Here is a 24,881-nt window from a genome sequence, read left to right as displayed (position 1 = left end):
AGTGAATGCTATTACTCATTTAGCCACTAGAGGGAAGCAGTACTCTATGAAACATCACTCACCAGGCTACGAGACCTCAGTCAATGCAACACGTGTTCCATTGCGCCCAACCTGCGGGCCAGACGGCACTGATTTTATGACAGGGGCCGAGGGCCGGATGAAATTCGACCGCGGGCCGGATTTGGCCCGCGGGCCGGACTTTGGACACACCTGCTGTACACAAATAGACCGGAAAGCTTGAATCCAGGTTTACCAATGTAATCATTTGCTGTATTTTGTGATGGTGGTGTATTTTGATTTTCCTTTTTTATACTGTATTTGGAATGACCAAACATGTTCCGGACACATCACACATGTTTCAACTTACCTATGACCCCAATGACGGCAAAATATAGAACATTGATGCATGGCCTCATCAATGAAATTAGAAAATCTTCTGCCTCCTTGCACAACAAGTTCAATGCAAAGAAAAATCAGTTGAAGTATAAAAACCTTTAACTCCCTGCCCAACCTTGCCTCATCAACGACAACACTGATTCAGATTGGATTCTACCGTCATTACCGTATACCTATGGGTGCTTGCAGTGTGTCGGGTGGTGCTTTTCATCATTGCTGAACCCGCCAACCCCTCCTTGACGAATATACTTCATTGGGGAAAAAGTTCTGTCAACAACCTGGTCCACACATGTCTGTTTATTGAATCTGATATCCAATTGCTTACGTTTGGTTAAATAGAACCAACCATGAAGGTTGTGCCTATTTGGCATTGGACAGCAACCCTTTGTTTTAAACTCTCATCTCAACCTTGGGAAAGAGACATGAACAGTGTGAACAATTTTCACTGTCTTTCCCGCAGAGCTCTCTATCACATCCAGAGCTGCTTGTTGCAGTTGAGATGCTGTCATCAGTGGTGCTGATAAATGAGGCCATTGACGTTGGAGACCGTAACACCCTCTGGAAACAACTGTCTAGCTCTATCACGGGGCTTAGTAATGTGGAGCCTGAATATGCACAAAGGTGTGTACACGGGTGTGTGACCCGAGTATTGTCAGATGGGTTTACAGTGTAATATTGTGCCTGTTGTTCTTTAGGTACATGGATGAGTTGATTCGTCTGAAGGCAGCAGCCAGGGAGGATGGCTGTGATAATCTCACCTGGAATGACATACAAGCTTGTATCGATCAGGTCAACATGTCTGTACAGGAAGAGCATGAGCGTAAGACACACAACCAAATGCTTCTGATCAATTGAAACCAATAGATAATTTGGAGATTGTAACAACGACAACAAAAAAGTCCAGACCCATGCAGTTGAACAGCAGCTCAGACATCTTCCTCAATATACACTCACCTGCAGTATTTACGCAAAACATTAAAATGTTATTAACTTAACCTATCTTAATTAACAAGAAAAAATAAAAACAATATTGTTTTGTAGGAATTGCAGCTATTGGACTGATCAATGAGGCCTTGGATGAAGGGGATACCATGAAGACTCTGGCCATGTTGCAGAACCCATCAGCCAGGCTCACAGATGTAGACCCATCTGTTGCTCAGCACTACCATGACAAACTGCTGGAGGCCCGCAGGGAGAAGGCTCATGTAAGATAATTATAAACACAGTTATTATGCATAGTGGATAAATAATGTTTCCATTCAGGCAGTGTAGCAACAAATGCAAAAATTAACAATCATACCAAATAATGTATTCCTTTTAAAAACAGCAAATTATTAAAGGGCTACGCTAATCAGGCATGAAGCACAAATTTAAAAAGGTACAAATTAATGATGTGAAATGGAGACTGAGTTACAAAGAAATAGATAATGTAGATTGAACCTAATGAAGAGGCTATTGTAAATAATCGTATGCAAGTAGAATATGTTGGACAGCATATGGTTCCCTTTATCGAACGTTAAACTTTGCTACTCATTGCTGCTTGGATTTGGATAAGATTACCTTGTTGACTCGTCATACATTTAGTTGATGTTACCTGTTGTTACTCTGCTCGAGCAAAGCGGTTGTCAATTAGTCCATCCATCCATCCATCCATCCATCATCTACCGCTTATCCGGGGCCGGGTCGCGGGCGCAACAGCTTTAGTAGGGAAGCCCAGACTTCCCTCTCCCTAGCTACTTCTTCCAGCTCTCCCCGGGGGATCCCGAGTCGTTCCCAGGCAAGCTGGGTGACATAGTCTCTCCAGCGTGTCCAGGGTCTTCCTCGGGGTCTCCTCCCGGTGGGACATGACCGGAACACCTCATCGGGGAGGCGCTCAGGAGGCATCCGAATCAGATGCCCAAGCCACCTCATCTGGCTCCTCTCGATGTGGAGGAGAAGCGGCTCGACTCTGAGCCCCTCCCGGATGACTGAGCTTCTCACCTTATCTCTAAGGGAGAGCCCGGACACCCTGCGGAGAAAACTCATTTCAGCCGCTTGTATCCGGGATCTCGTTCTTTCGGTCACGACCCATAGCTCGTGACCATAGGTGAGGGTTGGGACGTAGATCGACCGGTAAATTGAGAGCTTCGCCCTTTGGCTCAGCTCCTTCTTCACCACGACAGACCGATACAACGTCCGCATCACAGCAGACGCTACGCCAATCCGCCTGTCGATCTCCCGCTCCCTCCTACCCCCACTCGTGAACAAGACCCCAAGATACTTGAATTCCTCCACTTGGGGTAAGATCTCCTCCCCGACCCGGATAGGGCACTCCACGCTTTTCCGACTGAGGACCATGGTTTCAGATTTGGAGGTGCTGATTTTCATCCCAACCGCTTCACACTCGGCTGCGAAACGCTCCAGTGAGAGTTGGAGAGCCCCGTTTGAAGGAGCCAACAGCACCACATCATCTGCAAAAAGCAGGGATGCAATACTGAGGCCCCCAAAACGGACCCCCTCAACGCTTCGGCTGCGCCTAGAAATTCTGTCCATAAAGGTTATGAACAGAATCGGCGACAAAGGGCAGCCATGGCGGAGTCCTACCCCCACTGGAAACGATTCCGACTTACTGCCGGCAATGCGAACCAAACTCTGACATCGGTGGTATAGTGAGCGAACAGCCCGTATCAGGGGGTTCGGTACCCCATACCCACGAAGCACCCCCCACAGAACTCCCTGAGGGACACGGTCAAATGCCTTCTCCAAGTCCACAAAACACATGTAGACTGGTTGGGCGAATTCCCACATACCCTCAAGGACCCTGCTAAGGGTGTAGAGCTGGTCCACTGTTCCACGGCCGGGACGAAAACCACACTGCTCCTCCTCAATCTGAGGCTCGACTTCCTGACGGACCCTCCTCTCCAGCACCCCTGAATAGACCTTACCAGGGAGGCTGAGGAGTGTGATCCCTCTGTAGTTGGAACACATCCTCCGGTCCCCCTTTTTAAAAAGAGGCACTACCACCCCGGTCTGCCAATCCAGAGGCACTCTCCCTGTTGACCACGCAATGTTGCAGAGGCGTGTCAACCAGGACAGCCCCACAACATCCAGAGCCTTGAGGAACTCTGGGCGGATCTCATCCACCCCTGGGGCCTTGCCACCGAGGAGCTTTTTAACCACATCGGTGACTTCAACCACAGAGATAGGAGAGCCCACCTCAGAGTCCCCAGGCTCTGCTTCCTCCAAGGAAGGCGTGTTGGTGGAGTTGAGGAGGTCTTCGAAGTACTCTGGGGTCCCACAGGCCATAAAGGCTCGATAGGACTCCTTCTTCAGCTTGACAGCATCCCTTACTGCTGGTGTACACCAGCGAGTACGGGGGTTGCCGCCACAACAGGCACCAAGCACCTTACGGCCACAACTCAGATTGGCCGCCTCAACAATAGAGGCACGGAACATGGTCCACTCGGGCTCAATGTCCCCCGCCTCCCCCGGAACATGGGAAAAGCTCTGTCGGAGGTGGGAGTTGAAACTCCTTCTGACAGGGGATTCCGCCAGAATCAACAACCGCCAACAAACCCTAACTATACGTTTGGGTCTGCCAGGACGGACCGGCATCTTCCCCCACCATCGGAGCCTACTCACCACCAGGTGGTGATCAGTTGACAGCTCCGCCCCTCTCTTCACCCGAGTGTCCAGAACATGCGGCCGCAAATCCGATGATACAACTACAAAGTCGATCATCGAACTGCGGCCTAGGGTGTCCTGGTGCCAAGTGCACATATGGACACCCTTATGTTTGAACAAGGTGTTCGTTATGGACAATCCGTGACGAGCACAGAAGTCCAGTAACAAAACACCACTCGGGTTCTGATCGGGGGGGGCAGTTCCTCCCAATCACGCCCCTCCAGTTCTCACTGTCATTGCCCACGTGAGCATTGAAGTCCCCCAGCAGAACAAGGAAGTCCCCAGCAGGAGTACTCTCCAGCACACCCTCCAAGGACTCCAAAAAGGGTGGGTATGCTGAGCTGCTGTTTGGTGCATATGCACAAACACCAGTCCAGGACCCGTCCACCCACCCGAAGGCGGAGGGAGGCAACCCTCTCGTCTACCGGTGTGAACCCCAATGTACAGGCACTGATCCGGGGGGCAATGAGTATGCCCACACCTGCTCTGCGCCTCTCACCGTGAGCAACTCCAGAGTGGAAGAGAGTCCAACCCCTCTCGAGAGAACTGGTACCAGAACCCAGGCTATGTGTGGAGGCAAGTCCGACTATATCCAGTCGGAAATTCTCTGCCTCACACACCAGCTCGGGCTCCTTCCCTGCCACAGAGGTGACATTCCATGTCCCAAGAGCTAGCTTCTGCAGCCGAGGATTGGACCGCCAGGGTCCCCGCCTTTGCCTGCCGTCCAGCTCACATTGCACCCGACCCCTTTGGCCCCTCTCATGGGTGGTGAGCCCATGGGTTGTCAATTAGTATGCTGACGAAAATGCATACTGTGAAGATTTGATCACAGGGGCTCACAGACACGTGACCTTGATCAAAAGCAAAGGACTGTTGATACCAGCAAAATCAGCTCTGACTCATTCTTTGTTTCGTGTTTTTGCATATGCACACCATATTTGGTTTGCTACTCTGCCACAGAAGATAAATAGCTGACCTTAGCCATGCTAAACTTGTTTCTCCCCCCCCCCCACGGCTGTTTAGTACATTTCACATTTTGAATTTATGACACCGGATTTTTCAAAAGCCATTTTAATAACTTTGGCCGCTAATCTAATTACGGGTACACTAATTTTGCTGAATTTGTTTTCAAGCCCGCCCCAACCCTTCACACACACAGAAACTAACTAAATGGAAACAATAAATCTGTGGATGGAGCCCACTCATCCCCAGCAGCATTCACACAAACCCTGAAATACGTAATATGTGAACACATGACAAAGAAAACAAAGCGATTGAAAGAGAACTATTTTCATGCCTTTTTGACAGGAAATAACAAGCACAACCTCCATAGCCTTACTTCCATAAAAGGGACAGAAAGTTGACTGGTACAGTTGATTGGATACACCCATGAGGACAGGCTTCTTGTTTTTTTGTGAGGCAGTTTGAGGTGGACATGCTTTAAAAAAAGATGCGGTTAGAACAATGCAAAGTTAAGCTTTCTGAGGCTTGATGGGGCTCTGCTCTGCTTCGAGTGAATATTCAAAGCTATGTTGGAGTTGGAGTCAAGCTGAAAGTGATCCGAGGTCACATGAGATGAACAACACATACCGGTAGTTCTTGTTGATTCCTGATTACCTCTGCAATATTAGAGGTGTTGGAGAGAGAGAAGGTGTTTGTGACTTTGGTTGGGCCTGGATAAACGGTGGGAAGTTCTGCCAAGAGACAGCTTCATAACAAGCGCTATAAAGTCTGCGATCCCTCTGAAAATGTACATGCTGCTATCACAAACTGGCATTTATTAAACAATTCTTCTACTCGTGGATTTGCAAGTAGACTTCTACTGATTTAAATTTTTCTAAAAAACAGCTTGTGGCTTCTAAGGCTGCAAGTGGAAGTAGCATACAAGCACAATTAGGCAGATGAGTTATTATATTCTGCCCTTCCAACTTTCATTTCCTCTTTAGCTGCATGGCATGTTGGTTATATGTAACAAACTGTGCCACCGTTATTTTGCACCAGTTGCCTCACTGCTCAGGCGCCACACCCTTGCTAGGTGCCTCCAGCAGTCATTATTCACCATCTGCAAATACTCTGTAAAACACCAACTGCAAACATAGAAAGACCAATCAAGTTTAACTTCACCTACTGCAAAGACAGCATTTGCTAGACCCTCAGCTGCATGCTCCTACAGATGTTAGTAGCTGCCTGCCTCTTTGGACTTTAGATCAGGTGTCAGTTTGACTCACACGCCCCTTCCTCGAACGTGCACACCTCCTCTCCTTTCCTCTCTGCTGTGCAACACAAAAAGAAGGGGGCGGACTGGTCGCAAATGAAGTGGCTGTTAGATTGAGGGCAGAAGTGCCTCCGTAGAGAAGGAGTGCGCCATCTGGATACAGTCAACACTTATTACAGTATCTAATGTAGCTTATTGGTGTGACCCGAACTGCTTTTTTTCACCAAGGTTTCAAATGAAATATTATATTGTATTTTCTGTGCATGATAATACATTAGCTACCCCTCTTTTATTGGTTGGTCTGGTTGGATTAAGAAGACGTGCCTAATATTGTTGGCTGTGCAGAAGCACATGTGGCCAAATGTTTTGGGAGTGACTGCAAATTATACAAACTTTGCTTCTTTACCATACATATTATATTTAAAAAAAATCACAACAGTTTTTGAAGCATTATTTTTTTTAATTGGAAAATGAATTAAAAACTAAAATTGAATTTTGCATTTTGCTTAAGCAACCCAAACTAGGAATTTAAAAAAAAGTATTCAAAGGCTGAATGGAAAAAAAGATTACAACTGCTCATTATGTAGACACATTGTGAAGCACAAAATGAAAAATTAAGCAGTGAAGATGGTACTTGGGGTTTCAAGAATGAAGATTCAATACGATTCAAGGACATTTTTTAAAGTGATAAATGTAAATGTGGCATTTCTTTTAAAGATACTATATATTGCTCCAATAAAAGATGATTCGATAAATATCTCAAAATATTTTAAAGTGGAACGATTCCATTCTGTGCACCCGCATCTTGAAATCAAAAGCCATTTTCTGATCCAAATCGTTTTTTTTGTTACATCCCTGGTTAGTTCTTTTGCATGCTCAGCATTTTTTTCAATGTCAATCCAGGAGACACAAGATCCTTCTGCTGTGCTTTGGCTGGATGAGATCCAAGATGCTATTCTCAAGGCTAACCAGGACACAAAGGACGCCTTTTTGTGTAAGCACACACATTTGTTCATGCTACATACATTTGGAAGATTAGAAAGAGTAGACATTGTGCTCGCTTGTTTTTTGTAATGCTGTATTTGTGTTATCAGTCTCTCAGTCTATTCATGCCATAAATGAGGCGGTGGATACTGGCGATGCAGCTCAGACTGTCACAGCTCTGCGTAACTCTGGGGCAGGACTATATGGAGTCACTTCTGAATGCGCACAGACATACCAAGAGGACTTGGCCAAAGTCAAAGAAGTAAAGAAGAAAGATGGTGAGGGCAGAACCAAATATCGTTAAGAATTACATTGATGACATTTTAGTCACAAATACTGTGTATAACATACAGTATGTACTCCACACAGATTGCCAAAAAAGATTGTAGTACTTTTCTGGACTTTCTCTCCCTCTTTCTGTGTGTGTGTGTGTCTGTGTGTGCGCGCACACACACACACATATATGATTCACACCCACAATATGGAGTCGAAATGCAGCCGTCAACTCGGAGTTAAATGTGTACTAGCACTGTACACTAACTCAACACTGTATAGAAAAGTCTATCGACTCTTTTGGAAAGACAATCCACAACATTGTTTTGCGCCCGTGGGAATATTTTGCCAATTCATCCCATCAGGCAGTTGGACCGGACGGCCTGTCGTGCAATATTAGCCAAGTTCTTTCCCACCAAATTAATTCAGCTTTGTTCTCTGTTTCAAGACAAAGAAGCGTTTCCCAAACTGCTTTCACAAAGTCTAACCATGAATGAATAACTAATGGATGAAGATGGGTGTCTCATTATTTTTGCTACATAATGTACAAAGTATCTACAGTCAGATAGCCAGACATAATAAAGGTGTCCTTGGAGGGATTTAAGCTTATAAAGATAAAATTTAGAGATGATTGCATATGTGTATGAGATGGGAGCACAAGATGTTTTCTACTGCAAGAGGTGTGGGTCTTCAGTCAGGGCCGTCGGTGGTATTCTGTATGAAATGCTTCAGGTTCTTGATCGACTGAAAGGGACATGCTGCTCAACATATAGTCAACATAACATGTAGCACACTGTACAACCAAGCCTTTTTAAAATTGTCCAATCTTGTATCCGGAAGTTATATTCCCAACTGTGAATTTTCATATAAGACTACCATACATTACGATTGAATATTTATCTCTGTTTTAAACTCTGTTATGATATCCAGGCGATAACGGCAGCGAGTGGGTACAACACTGGGTGAAAGGTGGACACAACTACTATTACAACCTGAATACAAAAGAGGGTACCTGGGTGCAACCAGAGGATTTTGTACAAAACAACACGCAGCTCAACAAGGAGGACATTCAGGTAAGTTGTACCTGTGCAGCGCTGCATCATCCCAGTTGTTCAGCTGTTTTCAATTTTTTTCCATTACTCCCACAGTCTGTAGTTTCAGGGGTAACCACAGCTTACAATCGAGAGCAGCTGTGGTTGGCCAATGAGACGCTGATTACCAAGCTGCAAGCTCGTTGTCGTGGCTACCTGGTCAGGAAGGCCCACAAGGAGCGGATGAACTTCCTAAAATCACAAGAGCCAGCTGTTACACAAATACAGGTGGGATCAAATCAATTTAATATACACAGCACAAAACACTTTAGACTACTGTATTTTGTTATTGAAAAAAATTCAGGGAGAAACACATATTATGATAAAGCTACGCTGTGTACTGTCCACCATGTTGGCAGTTCATTTTTGACACAATAAAAACATCCATATTGCAATGTATTACAATATTGATAATGAACAACTTGCCAAGAATACACTGTAACTTCGCCCCACTCTCATACATTTAGCCCTCTGATTATTTTTCTTCCAGGCTCACTGGAAAGGCTACAAACAGAGGAAGGATTTCAAGGACCGTAAGAAGTATCTAGAAGATCACAGTGATGAGGCTGTAAAGGTGAAATAATGCTGCAATGACAATAACGTCAATGCAATCAGAAGCAAAGACTTTCTACTTAAGCAGAAATTATGACGCTTTTTTTCCTCTCAGATCCAAGCAATGGTTCGAATGCATCAAGCTCGTAAAAAGTACAGAGATCGCCTAAAGTACTTCAAGGATCACGTGAGTATTACATTAATGTGTGTGTGTTGGGGGGGTTGTTTAGTTTAATGATGTTGTTTAGTTCAATGATGCGTTACGTGCAGAAGAAACATTTAAGGTATAATATTTTCTTAAATAATTTTTAATTGGACTGTGAAAATGCATATCATTTGAACCAGCGGTCCCCAATCTTTTTACCCCACCGACCGGTTTACTGTCAGACAATATTTTCAGGGCCTTTTAAGTTGTGGCGGATAAATACAACAAAATAATATGTTAGGACCTGCATGAAAACTGCAGTATTTTGTGAACATAATAATAAACACGAATCATGACACAAGGAAAGTCCTATCTGGCCACAACACTCTCTGGTCGCTATGGTAATGTTTCAATGTGCCTTCAAAATAAAATACACCACAAATACAAAGCGCATGAAAAAACGAGTCACCATCGCCACATATTATGCAGAGTGGGCTTGGTGCGTGGGAATCTCCTGTTGACATAAATCTGTATCTTAAGTAGGACCCCTGGGACTGTCTATTAGTGTGTGTGGGGGGGGGGGGGGGGATAGATGTTGAGACTGGACTGGTAGATCTCCGGAGGTTGGCTCTTTGAAAAGTAGCCCTTGGGACAAAAAAAGTTGGGCACCCCTGGTCTACAGTATGTCACTATTGACGCAGGTCAAGGCGTGCTTCTCGGTCACGTGATTGGTTACCGCTCAAATGAAACCTTAGCTAGCAAAATGAGTAAAAAACAAATGTCTTTGGAAAGTTTATTTGGGAAGGGGAAAATGCCCAGCCAGGAGACAGAGGAGGAGCCTACGACTTCCAAGAAAAAGAAAAGAAGGCTACATTTAAAACAACAGCAAATACAATATAGTCTACAGTTGGATTTGAATGAATGGTCAAAATCACGTCCTGTGTTACAGACATTTTCCTTAAACATCCACTACCATTTACTTGAGGTCTCTTTGGGGTTTAGGGGGCAGGGAGCTCATTTCATATGCCTTAGCTATGTGATTTAGATTGGATTCTGTGCTGTTACTATCATGGACTATTGAGCGGCCCAGTGACCGACGTTTTCACTGCAGATCAAAGATGTGGTGAAGATTCAGGCTTTCATCAGAGCCAACAAGGCCAGAGACGACTACAAGACGCTAAGTAAGATGGAAATCCAGATTTCATGGAAACCAATCTTTTTTCATTGACTAACTTACAAAATTTCTGAACACAGCCAGTGCCGAAAATCCTCCGATGGCGGTGGTGAGGAAGTTTGTCCATCTGTTGGATCACAGTGACCAGGACTTCCAAGAGGAGTTGGAGCTGATGCGGCTCCGCGAGGAGGTGGTTACCAACATCCGTTCCAATCAGCAGCTGGAGAATGACCTGAACCTGATGGACATCAAGATTGGTCTGCTGGTGAAGAACAAAATCACCCTGCAAGAGGTGGTGTCACACAGCAAGAAGCTGACCAAAAAAAACAAGGGTCAGCTGTCAGACATGATGATGATGAACAAACACAGAGGAGGTCTGAAGGCACTAAGCAAGGAAAAGAGAGTCAAATTGGAGGCTTACCAGCACCTCTTCTATCTATTACAGGTACTGTCATAGTACACTTCACATTTTGATTGCATCATTGAATTGCCTATTTGTCTGAAGATTACAGGTTGACGTGACATATTTTGCACATGTTTCAGTCATAGAGTAGATATAAATAGTCTGCACACCACCGTTCAATTGCCAGGATTTAAGAAATGAGACCAGGATACATCATTTCAAAACTAACAAATTATTAATTGTTATTATCATTAACAAAAATAGATAGTTTTTCCCGAGGGGATGAAAAAGAAACTGAAATAATGAGATTGCTCAAGTGTGTACCGGTACATCCTTGTTTAAATAATCAGTTACATTCAAACTTATGTTAAATGGAAGTCGGCACATAACTGCCGTCATTTAAAATGCTTCTGATTAACCACAAATGAAGTTCGGATGTTCTAGAAGGCTTTCTCACACAAGCCTGAAGGCTTTGTGCCAACACTGATTGGAATTTGGAACTGTTCATAATCCCCCTACCACACTGTCTTAGGCCCCAGTTTCAGATGAAGAAACACAGTCCCCAAGCCTGATAATGCCACCATTGTGCTTCATTTTAGATGTTTGGTGTTTTTGGGTGATGAGCGGTATTGTGATTGTGCCAAATATAAACTTTTAGAATTAGGGTAAAAAAGTTAACACATATTCCCACATGTGTGGGGGAGTTTTTTTTCTTTCTTTAATGGTGCGACAACATGTGTTTGATTTCAACTGCATTCCCAATTCAGAGTGTGCACACTCGTACAATCACATTCTCTTTTTTTTTTAACTTGCTCTCTCAAAAAGAAAACACATTCAATGGAGTTACCAGCATTGAAAAACGTATTGAAATGATTAAGTTGGTCTCCTTTTTTTAACATCACAAAAACCTGGCATTCCAATTGGTGTGTGAAGACTGTATCCACGATACCTCTCCAATGACATTCAGACCACGTGTTTTTCCCTGTTTTTAGACCAATCCAACATATCTCGCCAAGCTGATCTTCCAGATGCCTCAGAATAAATCAACAAAGTTTATGGATTCTGTAATCTTCACCCTATATAATTATGCCTCAAATCAGAGAGAGGAGTACCTGCTGCTCAAGCTCTTTAAGACTGCCCTGCAGGAGGAAATCAAGTAAGTTATCTAATTGAAGTATGAATAATGAATATACTTTTAAATTGAACACAAATATACACAGAATTGAAATGGACGTATTCAACTTATCCAATGCGGTTCAATACATTTTCGAAAATGCTACTAAACAGATTCAGGCTTTTTTTCCCAATAAAGTACAATGACAAGAAGATGATTTCAATCTGAATTTAAGGATAATGTTTCCAAATGCTCTAAAATCATAAATTCAAGTTGGCTGTCTCAAAGATATTAAATTTTGTTTTGCAAACTCAAACACTTAGTCCTCAGCAAAAATCACTATTGCAATACATGCCTACAGGTTCAACATTTTAGTGTGATTCAATAAAATCGTAGCCGCTTACAAACAGACAAACTGGCCTTTCTCTTACTGTTGCCGCTGACATGAGCAACAGTGTCCATTCTAGTTGCGACATGTTTTGCATTCATGTGATAGCACAGGCTTGAAGTGCCTCTGTAATATGCAAAGTCTTGGTTGCTCAATTTGTTTAATTATGGTCTTCCGGGCATTTAAAAAAAAAAGCTTTTTGTATTTGTCAGATGAACGTTCTGGCTTGCGAACGTCACTTCTCTTGAGTCAGTGTCACAGGCGTGCCAGGAATTAGGGCACTGAGAAAAGTCCTAGCTTGCCTGGAGTGCTTAAAAAAACTGTTTGTGTGTGTTTTTTTTGTGGTTATTTTTTAAAATTCTGTAACTAATTCGTCCATATAAATGTGTGCCAGCCCTAATTTAAATAGTTTTCATTTGTAAAAAAACGAGTTACAGTTTATAGCATTGAGTTAAAATGTTACTGACAAAAACGCTAAATCAACAGAAATGATGTCTTAGGTAAAATACATTATTATAAATGTAAACATTATGTATTCTGTAATATTAAAGGACAAATTTGGAATCAAAAAGGTGTTGCATAACCCCCTGTGTTCCTTAACTGTCTGTAGGTCAAAAGTTGACCAGATGAAGGAGATTGTCACAGGAAATCCGACTGTCATAAAGATGGTGGTAAGTTTCCACCGAGGTACGAGAGGCCAGAATGCCCTGAGACAGATCTTGGCACCAGTTGTGAAGGAGATCATGGATGACAAAACGCTAAACATCAAGACCGACCCAGTGGACATCTACAAGAGCTGGGTCAACCAGATGGAAACGCAGACTGGAGAGGCCAGGTGAGATAGGGGAAGCTTGTCAGCGTTGCATTTTAAGTGATGGTTGAGCAGATTTTACCATGAAATGGAAAATACTTAATTCAAAATTTAAATTGTACATGACTTGATTTAAGTCAATCTGTGCATGAAAACAACGTACAAATGTTTTTTTTTCAGTACAGTATTTAAAACAGTCTCCAGGTGTCTTAATAACATGTCTGTGGCGGAATAGAGGATGCCTTTACTCTCACTATTTTGTGCCTCGCTCAAATCCCCCTTTTTTGATGGTATGGTCGTGGCTCCTACAAATGAGCCAGTGGCCATCATATGCTGAGCCAATAGCGAGTACGGATGTTGTTTCTATGACTACTTTGGATTGTGTTTTCCTGTGTTTCATCAGCACTTTTTCAGCAACTTGCTGAATGACACTTTCAGGTATGGCCCTTGACTTACCTGACTTAATATCTATGGCTCCATTTCCCGTTCGAGGAGTCCCACCAATTTCCTCCACTTAGAGTATCTCTATTGCTGGCAATTGATCTTAATTTGCCACATTTCTACTCATAGCTTTCCTTGATGTCCGAGTTTATTTGCTCTTTCAAATATACCAAAGACAGTTGTTTGATGGGTCGATAGTCTGACATTCTTCAAGTTTGGTTTGGTTTGTTTATTGAACATAAGACATATACAGTTTCTCTGTCTAACAGTGTATTTTCTTTTCCTTATTGTGCTATCTGCCATGTTCACTCTCAGCTATCCCTCATTGCTCATATTCTGTGAAACCATGTTCAGTCAGCGTCTGTAGTAATTAATTTAGAAGATTAGTGTATGCTTGTCCATGCAGTGAACAAATGAGACTGTCGAAGGCAATTCATCAAAGTTCAGAATAGCTCAATCAAAAGCACTTTTGGAAATGGGCAGCTAAAGAGTTGTGAACATTTTGATGTTCAAAACTCCTTTTGAAAACTATATCAAAAACCAGCCAAAGATAATCTCAGAATGTCTTTTTCTGCCCATGTTTCGTCCACAGTAAGCTGCCATATGATGTCACGCCTGAGCAAGCAATGTCCCATGAAGAAGTTCGGAATAGATTGGAAGCCTCCATCAAGAGCATGAAGACAGTCACCGACAAGTTCCTTTCTGCCATAATTGTTTCTGTTGATAAAATTCCGTAAGTGTATATTAGCTGTAGTCAGATGATTCAAACCACACACAGTTAACTTGAGTTAAAATGCACATGCCTCACACTGTCCAATAATGTGTTCTTTAGCTATGGGATGCGTTTCATCTCCAAAGTCCTTAAAGACACCCTCCACGAGAAGTTCCCAGATGCTACCGAGGATGAACTGCTGAAGGTTTGCTAACTGTATTCATCCTTACATTGTTTTACGAGCCACAGCCTTTAAAGCATCGCTTCAAACTAATTCCAAAAATAGCAGAATGTTCACTTTATACTCAGGATAGACCTATCAGTTTTAGGGAGTTAATCCCTGTCAGGGTGGTCGGAAACCCACCTACTACCCAGCCTGTCCCAATTCCACATTTTCCACCATAGCAAGTCTTGGACCTGTGATCCTTTTACTAACGAATCGGCTGTGTAACATTCTGCAGATGCTTTCCTCCATTTGCTGTTCTTATCTGCTTCCTGTTTCATAATCAGTTAAATAATGTTTTTGTGTCTCTTGCCTTTCTGCTTTTTTTCCACCTTGCCAATCCCTCTGTGTCGAAGCGTACCTTTCTCTCCACACTCTAGCTGTTGTCTCAAGGTGAGCTTGCTCATTCATCTCTCTGCCCTCTTCCTCTTTCTGCACAAGTTTTGTTCCGATACATTTCAGGAGCCCTTCCTCCTCTTGCAAAACCACATCTGAAATCTTCAGAATATTAGTGGAGAGAATTTACGTACGGGACAGACATGAAAAATTGCATTGAATCCTACACACTGACCTCCTTGTAACAGAACCATTTTGCTTTTTCAGATCGTGGGGAACCTTTTGTATTACCGTTACATGAACCCGGCAATTGTTGCCCCCGATGCCTTTGACATCATTGAGATGTCAGCAGGTGGCCAACTCACTACTGAGCAGCGCCGAAACTTGGGCTCCGTAGCCAAAATGCTGCAGCACGCTGCCTCCAACAAGATGTTTCTCGGAGATAATGCCCACCTGAATCCCATCAATGAATATCTCAGCAACTCTTATCAAAAGTTCAGGTGCGATATTTATTTCTATCTTAAAAAAATGTTGCACATCCTTTTGTGATTTGTTCTTCACATTTGTCAAATGTTACATTGTTGCGTATTTCCTCTCGCTTTACAGGCGATATTTTTTGACAGCCTGCGACGTCCCCTCACTTGAAGATAAATTCAATGTGGATCAGTACTCTGACCTGGTCACTGTCACCAAACCTGTCATTTACATCTCTATTGGAGAGATGATTAACACACACACAGTGAGTTTGGTTGTGCCTCAATGTCTTTGTACATCTTTTTAAAATAGCCCCCATTATGGGCTTTCCTCCGCTGTAACCAATTGTTTTATCATCTGAAAATAATCTCAATTTCATATTTTGTCACTTATGATTTATTTGGCTGTTCTTTGCTATTAGCTGCTTCTGGACCATCAGGATGCCATTGCTCCAGAGCACAACGATCCCATCCACGAGCTTCTGGAGGACCTGGGAGAGGTTCCCACTGTGGAGTCTCTCATTGGTGAGTAGATATAAAACTCGGCACAGAGTGAGGGTGGCTGCAGTGAAGGCCTTGCAAATTCAGTTGAGAGCTGAAATTTCTCGCTTGAAATCACTTGTCGGTTTTATGTACCGTTAGTTTTATTTTATATCCATCGTTGGATGTGTATTGGAGCCAAAATAACAATATGCAGTAATAAAACGTGCCTGCTGTTCACATACTTCTGTATCCAGGTATATGCAATATTTACAAAAAAGAGAAAGACAGTGAGATTAATGCTAGGGACTGAAGCCATTTTGGTATATTTCAGACTATGTCCAAGGCAAATGACAATATTCAACCAATCACAATACTACAAGTGACACAGTAGTGATGCCTATTTTAAGAACATGCCACCTCTATAAGTTTGCACTACTGAACTGGAGAAATTTACATTTGAATTCAGTTGTTACCAGCCTGCCCCATGCTCATAAGTTGTCTGAGAGAGGCTCAAGCTCACCAGTGACCCTGAACAGGATATGTGGTAGAAAATGAATGGATATTAAAAGCAATCAGGAATAAAGTATTACATACTTTGTTTTGACTTTTTGCTCATATTAGGGTTCAGAAGAGGGAGTTACTCACATGAGAGAGTAAGAGTTTTGACACCAGATGTCATTTATGACGCAAGCTACCCCTTTATCTGGGCCTAGGGCCATGGGTATTGGGAAGCACTGGCTGAGAATCAAACCCACGTCATCTGCATAAAAGGCAGCTGTGTGTCGACCAGTGGGTGTGCAGAATTTGATCACAGATGATATTGAAAAGGACGGTCAAACTAGCCCATCCCAGTCGACTGGTAGATCGCGGACTGCGTCCAAGTCGACCGTGCTGGGTGTTGGGGGGAGGGGGGTCAAAAAATGGTCATGGATCAAAAAACGTTGGTGACCCCTGATAGCGAATATCACAGCTCTTTACTGATAGTGTTGTTTTACTGGGTTAAACAGGTGAAAATCCTCTCCCACCCGGTGACCCCAACAAAGAGCAAATGGGCAAGACTGAGGTTTCCCTAACACTGACCAACAAATTTGATGTCCCTGGTGAGGCCAATAGTGAGGTGGATGCCAAGACCCTCCTACTCAAGTAAGGTCATACTATTTGATATTTGTATTTGACATTATCGTAACTGCTTCATAAATGTTTTTTTTTTCTTTTTTCTGCCATGTAATTTTAGCACCAAGCGGCTGATTGTTGATGTGATCCGGTTCCAGCCTGGGGAGACTCTGACAGAGATACTGGACTCATCAGCTGGTCCGGACCAGGTCATATTACAGACTTTTTTTTTTCCTTTTCTGTCAGTTTGAATGTGTTATGCCTGCAACCAAACCACACCCACACCAAAAGACAGACATCATACAGACAGAGCGCTATCTGTATTGCATTTCATTTGGATGGGAACATTTCTCTTTTGCTGGACATGAATCATTTTACCAACTGCCAATTCACTACATCGCACACCGCAAATGGGGAATTCCTGTCCCCATGCTATTGTGTAACATTATTTGCTTTGAGCACACCAAATCTTTGATATAAGTGCGTGTCTTCAAAGTAAAAAAAAAGTGAGGCTACACTTACTGTATTTTGTTCTGTGGTTACAGGAAGCAGAATACCAACGTGCGATGCAGAGGAGGGCCATCCGGGATGCGAAGACTCCAGAGAAGATAAAGCAAGTCAAACCAGTGGTGGACGACGGCCTAACGTTACAGGGGAAAAAAGAGAAGATCAGGAGTAATCTGGAACGGCTAGTAGAGCTTGGCAAAGTGAATCCTGAGAACCGCTATCAGGACCTCATCAATGACATAGCCAAGGTGAAAAAAAATGCAATATCGTCTTGGTGTCAGTTCTTAAACTGTAAATTGTATACCCATTTGAAATGTGCCTGCGTGCATTACAGGACATCAGAAATCAGAGACGTTATCGCCAGCGTAGAAAAGCTGAACTTGTAAAACTGCAGCAAACCAACACGGCCCTGAATTCAAAGACCAAGTTCTACAATGTGCAGATTGATTCATACAATCAGTATATTAAAACGTGCATGGACAACCTGGCCAGCAAGGGCAAGTAAGTGTGTTCATCTTTCTTTTTTATTCATCTCTTCTTTATATTGAAGAGATCATTTGATGTATGTGGAATGATGATGATTTTCCTCTCAGGTTGTCAAAGCCTGGTGTCAACAAGGCAAAGAAGAGTAAACAAGTTGCACAAAAATACACCGCCTCACGTCTGTATGAGAAGGGAGTACTCATTTCAATTGAGGATCTACAGCCTAACCAGTAAGTTCTGCACTTGGCAACAAATCAATATTTAATGTTCAGGCAGGTGAGCATTATTCTATTTTGCAACTTTACACATTTTGAGTTTGATACCTGCAACATGTTCCAAAAAAGCTGGGGAGTGGGGCAAGAAAAGACTGGGATAGTAGATGGATGCTTTAAAAAAAAAATCCACAGGTGAGTGGGAAACAGATGAGTGTCATAATTGGGGGGAAAAAACAGCACCACCAAAAGGCTCAGTTGTTCACGAGCAAGGATGAGATGAGGTGCACCATTTTTAAGAACTTTGTGAGCAAATAGTCCAATAATAATAATAAAATAATGTAATTGCAAGTAATTTCAGAATTTCATCATCTCTGGTCCATAATATCACCAAAAGACTCCAAGAATTTGCAGGAGCCTCTGCACGTAAGGGTGAAAACCCAACATCGAATGCCTTTGACCATCAATTGCTCAGGCTGTAACACAATAAAAAAAGGCAACACTCTGTTAAGGATATTGCCCGTGTGGGTTTAGGAACACTGCAAAAAAACATAGCCAGTTAAAACTCTGCCATGCAAAGTGAACGTCATACAAGGTGGGTCCTGGAAGTTTGTGACCTGAACAATACAAGAGGCAGAAAGAATTCAGATTTTTATTTTTCAACATAATCCTCTTGGAGTTCAATGCGCCAGTTGTAAAAGTCCGTCCCGGAAAACGGTTTGATCACAACTTACGTGCTTTGTGAGTTAGGGCATTATCATGCAACAACCAAACATCATGTCCGAGTTTCCCCTATTGTTTAAAATTACTGGCATGTTGATGGCCGGTGATTGAGCAGGGCCTTGTTAGTCACACAAAAGATTTGGTTTATCTGCTATATGAAGAAAGTGGTGTGTATTCGCTTTCAAGGTCTGAGACCAGAAATTTTTGGGACAATTGAATAGTCAAATATTTCAATGGGTGCTCTTGAGTCAAGTTGAAAACTGAAACTCATGTTTTTCTCCTCGTAGGTTCAAGAATGTTATTTTTGAGATCTCTCCGGCCGAGGCTGTTGGAGTCTTTGACGTGAAGGCTAAGTTATTGGGGGTCCACTTTGAGACATTACAGTTAGAATATCAGGTATGCTCGATGAGATGCTTTTACATACAGAAGTATATTGTACAGATTGTTAGTACTGATATTGTTAATGATTCGCTTGATTTTGATTTGTTTCCTTGCTTCCTTTAATGCTCTTAGGATCTCCTCCAACTGCAGTACGAAGGCGTGGCAGTGATGAAACTCTTCAACAGGGCGACAATAAATGTCAACTTGCTTATTTTCTTGCTCAACAAGAAATTTTATGGGAAATAGAGAAAACAGTAAACAAGGCAACGGACTGATTTGACCACAAGAAGGCTTGCTGAAAGCCTCGACCTAAATGATTTTGGTTGTCTTAACCGTTTCCTGTCGCACTTGCCTTTTGTGCCTTTGCAAATGTATTTTTTCAATATGTACATCATCGTATGTGCGTGGTTTCCAGTGGAATACTCCCTTTGTGCCACTGCGGCCAACATAACACAGGTATTTGCTCAAGGATTTTATGTAACTGCAGCCACGCCAGATGTTAGAGTTGTATTTTTCCCTCTTTCAATATTGATATCTTGTGCACAGGCATTGATTACTTATAAAAAGTGATGCTTTATGTAAAATTGCCTTTTTTTCTCAACCTGACTGAGAGAGGCTTGATAAGCACTTCTTTCAGCAGGGTTGTGGAAGAAGTCTATTCCTAAACTTCATTCCGGATATTTGTATGGTTGTGTGACACACACACACGCACAAAAGAAACCCCAGAAAACAGAAACAGTGCATTGTAGTAGTTTTTTTAAGCTATATCACAGATTTGGATTTGATCCACCTTGCTGTATGTAGGAAAATATTTTCTTTAGCAACATAAAGTTCCTTTTGTTAACCTGGAACTCTGTCCCATATTCTTCCCGTCCAATAAGTTCAAACTTAATCATCTTTGAGGTAAATTTCTACCATCTAATTACGCAGATTGCAAACAGCCACACACAGCTAAAAGTGAAAACGAAGGCTCCTTGCTGGAGAAGACACTTATGGTCTGACATGTTCCCGACGGCTTCTTTCTCTTCTCCCTTTCTTCAGGTTGAAAAATAACCTGGCTTTGAAAGTCATCTGGGTTTCTTTATATTGCTTCCTTTGTAATTTTGCATTTACAGCGGATTTGATTTCTTTTCAGATCTCATGTTTTTCAGTTGTGTCATACCGTAAAAGGGAATATGTTCATGTTACAAAAGTAAAAAAATAGAATGTCTCCATCTGTACTACATAAAATGGAATGTAAATATGCAGACTGGATGCACATTTTATGAATAATCTTGTTTACAAAGATACCCCTACTAACTTTAATTAATTTCTAATTTAGTTTTTGTCAGTGAGTATTATAGTGTCATTCATTTTGGAAAGCTTTTACAGACCATATACATTGAACTGGAAGATGTGCAGTACTGTATTACATTCAGAAGATTCAGTAGATCTAGTCACTCTATAATGTCTCTTGTTATACATATATGAATATCTGAGGCATCAAGTTGCCTTTCATTCCACTTTTGACTTTTCATGACAGAATGTCCGTATTTAGTGTTCTGTAATGTAGTCCCGATGAGAGGCGAATGCTCTTTGTTCATTATATTTTATGTGCCTAGTTTTAAAATAACGATCGTTATGTAATGTCGCCCGCAACCCCTCTGCCCCAATCTAACGTTTGTTTTGCAGACTGTTTTGAATGCAAGTCAGTTTGAAAAAGCTATAGTAGTGCTTGAGAGTTCAATATTTAATCACTTTGTACAGTGTTGTCATTTTAAGTGTGGTGTACAGTTATACCATAAAAACAATTTAACGCAAATACTCAGAATTTGCACACAAGTGATGGTGACGTGATTTACTTGTAAGGAACCAACAGTGTGTGTCCGTAAGAATGAACAGTACAGTATGTGATGTCTTTGAAAATGCCAATGACGGTAAGTGTAATTTACCATTATTTCATTGCTTAACATAAAATGCTATGCCAAATTAACGTTGTCAGAAACAAGCCCATAAACATCGCGTTATTATTACAGAACTGCAGTGTGAACGTTCTGCTATCACCCAAATGATTTTCTAACGACGGCCTGCCGTTGTCGCCTCCGTGTGGTCTTCGGGCGAATCGATGGAATTTAACAAGGCAATGTTTTTCTCGCATCAGAGACTGAGAGACTGGGGATGACAAGACGTCGGGTCAGACCTGCTTATTCAAGCCGTGTCATCAAGACAGTTGATGTGGTGAAACAGAATGCGGCAACCCGGTAGAAGAATTGGGCTCAATCTCTGCGGAGGAAATGAGTATTAACCTTCAGCGTCGCTTGCTTCTCTTCATGGAGTCATCGGGTCGGACTTTGAGGTCTCTAACTGCTTCCCGTGGATTAACGCAAAGATCGACTTCACTGTAATCTAGATGTTAAAGTTAGAATTTGTGGACTGTACCCCCGCTTCAAGTGCGTACAGTTGCGTGCGTAGACGAGCTTTTACTTCCTTCGTGGTCAGAGAAACTCGACACTGAGTGAGTCTGGATTAGACCAGCGGACACTTGTTGAAATACAATATAGCGAGAAAAGCTTGGATCCATTGCTTGGGACCTGAGCTAACGTTGTTAGCAAGGTGATTGCTAACGGGGCACTCTACTTTCTTTAGTAGAAGAACTAAAGATCTTGAAAGAGGCTTGCACACATACATGTCTGCCAACTATTTGCCGAAGTATTGTCTCGACAAGTTGGTGAAGTGCTTTGGTGCAAGATGGTCTGGACGGATTTGACACCAGTTTAGCTAACCTAGCGACTAGCTGCAGCGCTTTTCTATCCGTTCACCTCCATATTATGTTGTTAGCTTTGACAGCCATGTCAACGTCAAACTCCTCCAAGTGGCCGCTGGCAATGTGTCAATATGAAGTTCTGTTGTGTCATTAACTTGGCTTTATCGAAATATCCCTGTCAGATTTTTTTTCAGTGAAAGTCATCGACTTTGACGTGCAAGCACTTAATTGCGAATCCGCCATATAGAAATTTATTTAACAATTTCTCCATTATTCAAACGTTGACCCACAAGGAATGTGTGCTCTTTTTAAATGCAGACATATGTATATATATCTATTTTTTACTTTATCCAATGGAGTGCCTACTGAGAAACCTTGAAAAATAGATTCGAAGCACCGCTGCCGACTCCTCTCCCCAAGAATCTGAAGTTGTAGAACAATGTCCGGCTCTCCGGGAACAGGGGGCTCGAACCCCAGGAAGTTCAGTGAAAAGATTGCACTGCATAACCAGAAGCAAGCAGAGGAAACGCGAGCCTTCGAGCAGCTGATGACGGACCTCACGGTCTCAAGGGTAAATACACTTTTGTTATTCTGTTGTCTTCTTGAATGAGACTATGGCTGCTATTTAAACGACGCGCCTCCTAAGTGTCCGCTTAATTTGTACTTCTGATTGACTCGCTGTGTTAAACCGGGGCTACCGTCAACCCCTAGAACTCTCCGTAATGTTTGGAATACAACAAGGATCGTTTTGAGTGAAACACAGTCCAGACTGTCCGTAAAACAGGAAATGGGAAAGCGGTTTGAGTGTCTCATTCACTGGGTCACCAGTTCCCCTTGCTGTGCATCTCAAGTACTCCAGAGGGAGTGAAATCTGTTAAGATTTGTACTGAGTTTGCATCTGGCCATTCACTTCAATTAGCTGAATCCCTTCCGTTTGAATTTTGTGATGCTCCACCGGGACAGTGGAAATTCCAAAGAATTGTTCTTAATTATGGATTGTAAGTTTTACCTTAATTTGGGCACACCGACTTGCTATTTTGCCACACAAGTTAAACAAAAGCTTTGCGTTCTCATAATTACTGATGACTACTTCAGTTATAATTGTGCGTTCGTTCAGTCACTGTTATTTTAGCTGTCTTTTCAACAATTGAATTTAATTTAGTTCGATACGGAATTATTGGGACAGCTGCAATATTTCTACAATTTGCTTTTATACCTCCACAAAGAAAACAGTCCAGCTGTGTTGTGAATGTAGACAGTTTGAAGAAGAAAAAAAATCTTCGATGGACATGTCAGATTATGTAATCACGACCCAGTTTGCTTTTATGTTTTTGAAGGCAAAAGTGTCAAGAGCCGCAAACAAGGAGCAATCGAATGTGGCAGGATTTGGTGATGCCGATGGTTTACACACTGAGATCATAGTTACAATTAAGTCAGTTGTCTACAAAAATAAAACATCCAAATATTGAGCACACATAAATGTTCTCAGCTTATAACAGCAAGTCTTTATTTCTATGAAATCCTGATTCTTGTATTTAAAATCTATTGTTGTGATGCATTGCCGCAAAATCATTAAAACTCAAGGCATTTGTCACAGTTCTAATGAGCCAACCTACATCTGTGGTTACAATCTGTTCTAGTGTTGCATTAAGTTACTCGTACTAGTGTCGTACCATGAATTTTAACTGGCAAAATGACATGACACTTTATTATACTGTACAGTACTAAATTGATCAGTTTAGTATTTCAAAAAATGGCTAAATGTTTCATGTGCAACTGTCCTAAATCAGGAGTCACCAACCTTTTGGAAGCTGAGAGTTACTTCTTGGCTGCTGATTAGTACAAAGAGGTTTGATACACACTTCTGAAATAACAAATTTGCTCAAATTAAATTAATCATGTTCTTATTATTCTTCTGATGATATTTGCGCTGGGAAAAATGGGCTAAGTCGGCCACAATAATTGAGCGACAAAAATTTCCACCTCCAAATGGGGAGCACAATCATGATTTCCCACAATAATCAGGAAACAGATAAATACCAATATGCAGCAGCACTATTTTTATAAGTCTCATGTGAATGAGTGTGATCGAGAAAGCTGGATAAAATTTGCAAGCACCATCCTTTTTAAAATACTGGGATAAATATTCAGACTCAGATATTTATTTATTCATTCATTCATTCATTCATCTTCCAAGCCGCTTGATCCTCACTAGGGTCGCGGGGGGTGCTGGAGCCTATCCCAGCTGTCTCCGGGCAGTAGGCGCGGGACACCCTGAATCGGTTGCCAGCCAATCGCAGGGCACACAGAAACGAACAACCATTCGCACTCACACTCACACCTAGGGACAATTTAGAGTGTTCAATCAGCCTGCCACGCATGTTTTTGGAATGTGGGAGGAAACCGGAGCACCCGGAGAAAACCCACGCAGGCCCGGGGAGAACATGCAAACTCCACATAGGGAGGCCGGAGCTGGAATCGAACCCGGTACCTCTGCACTGTGAAGCCGACGTGCTAACCACTGGACTACCGGGCCGCCCCCATATTTATTTAATATTAATAATAATGCATTTTATTTAAAAGCGCCTTTCATGCCACCCAAGGACACTGTACAAACAATAAGAAAATACAATGTAAAAATTTGTAAACGAGATGTTATATAAAAACAGGACATAAAATCATAAAAACATAGGAAATGGAAGAGCTATGTGTTGTAGGCAATCCTGAACAGGTGTGTTTTTAGTCGGGACTTGAAAGTGGAAAGAGGTGTGCAGTTTTGGAGGTCCGGAGGTAGGTTGTTCCAGAGCTTTGGAGCAGCGTGACTGAAGGCTCTGGCTCCCAT

The 24,881-nt window shown here is 42.4% G+C and overlaps 2 protein-coding genes across 6 annotated transcripts in view; both read left to right on the top strand.

Annotated features, from left to right (window-relative positions):
* The window catches only part of iqgap1 (IQ motif containing GTPase activating protein 1), a 44,221-nt gene extending 24,341 nt beyond the window's left edge, over positions 1-19,880 (top strand). The window contains exons 13-37 of the mRNA XM_052063841.1: positions 857-1,017; positions 1,092-1,216; positions 1,438-1,601; positions 7,178-7,268; positions 7,369-7,536; positions 8,462-8,604; positions 8,680-8,850; positions 9,113-9,196; positions 9,290-9,361; positions 10,431-10,500; positions 10,574-10,938; positions 11,889-12,052; positions 13,009-13,233; positions 14,243-14,383; positions 14,483-14,567; positions 15,189-15,421; positions 15,528-15,660; positions 15,817-15,919; positions 16,885-17,020; positions 17,112-17,199; positions 17,536-17,745; positions 17,832-17,998; positions 18,091-18,210; positions 19,203-19,311; positions 19,429-19,880. Coding sequence (XP_051919801.1) covers positions 857-1,017; positions 1,092-1,216; positions 1,438-1,601; positions 7,178-7,268; positions 7,369-7,536; positions 8,462-8,604; positions 8,680-8,850; positions 9,113-9,196; positions 9,290-9,361; positions 10,431-10,500; positions 10,574-10,938; positions 11,889-12,052; positions 13,009-13,233; positions 14,243-14,383; positions 14,483-14,567; positions 15,189-15,421; positions 15,528-15,660; positions 15,817-15,919; positions 16,885-17,020; positions 17,112-17,199; positions 17,536-17,745; positions 17,832-17,998; positions 18,091-18,210; positions 19,203-19,311; positions 19,429-19,542 — 3,642 coding nt within the window. The 3' untranslated portion in view covers positions 19,543-19,880. The remainder of the gene's footprint in view (positions 1-856; positions 1,018-1,091; positions 1,217-1,437; positions 1,602-7,177; positions 7,269-7,368; positions 7,537-8,461; positions 8,605-8,679; positions 8,851-9,112; positions 9,197-9,289; positions 9,362-10,430; positions 10,501-10,573; positions 10,939-11,888; positions 12,053-13,008; positions 13,234-14,242; positions 14,384-14,482; positions 14,568-15,188; positions 15,422-15,527; positions 15,661-15,816; positions 15,920-16,884; positions 17,021-17,111; positions 17,200-17,535; positions 17,746-17,831; positions 17,999-18,090; positions 18,211-19,202; positions 19,312-19,428) is intronic.
* An 810-nt stretch (positions 19,881-20,690) lies between these two features.
* Positions 20,691-24,881, top strand: part of crtc3 (CREB regulated transcription coactivator 3) — a 61,549-nt gene continuing 57,358 nt past the window's right edge. For all 5 annotated transcript variants that reach the window (XM_052063934.1, XM_052063933.1, XM_052063932.1 and 2 more), the window contains exon 1: positions 20,691-22,610. In XM_052063934.1, coding sequence (XP_051919894.1) covers positions 22,479-22,610 — 132 coding nt within the window. In that variant the 5' untranslated portion in view covers positions 20,691-22,478. The remainder of the gene's footprint in view (positions 22,611-24,881) is intronic.

This window comes from Hippocampus zosterae, chromosome 4, assembly GCF_025434085.1.
Source record: "Hippocampus zosterae strain Florida chromosome 4, ASM2543408v3, whole genome shotgun sequence".
NCBI lineage: Eukaryota > Metazoa > Chordata > Actinopteri > Syngnathiformes > Syngnathidae > Hippocampus > Hippocampus zosterae.
This window is presented reverse-complemented; position numbering and strand designations above follow the sequence as displayed.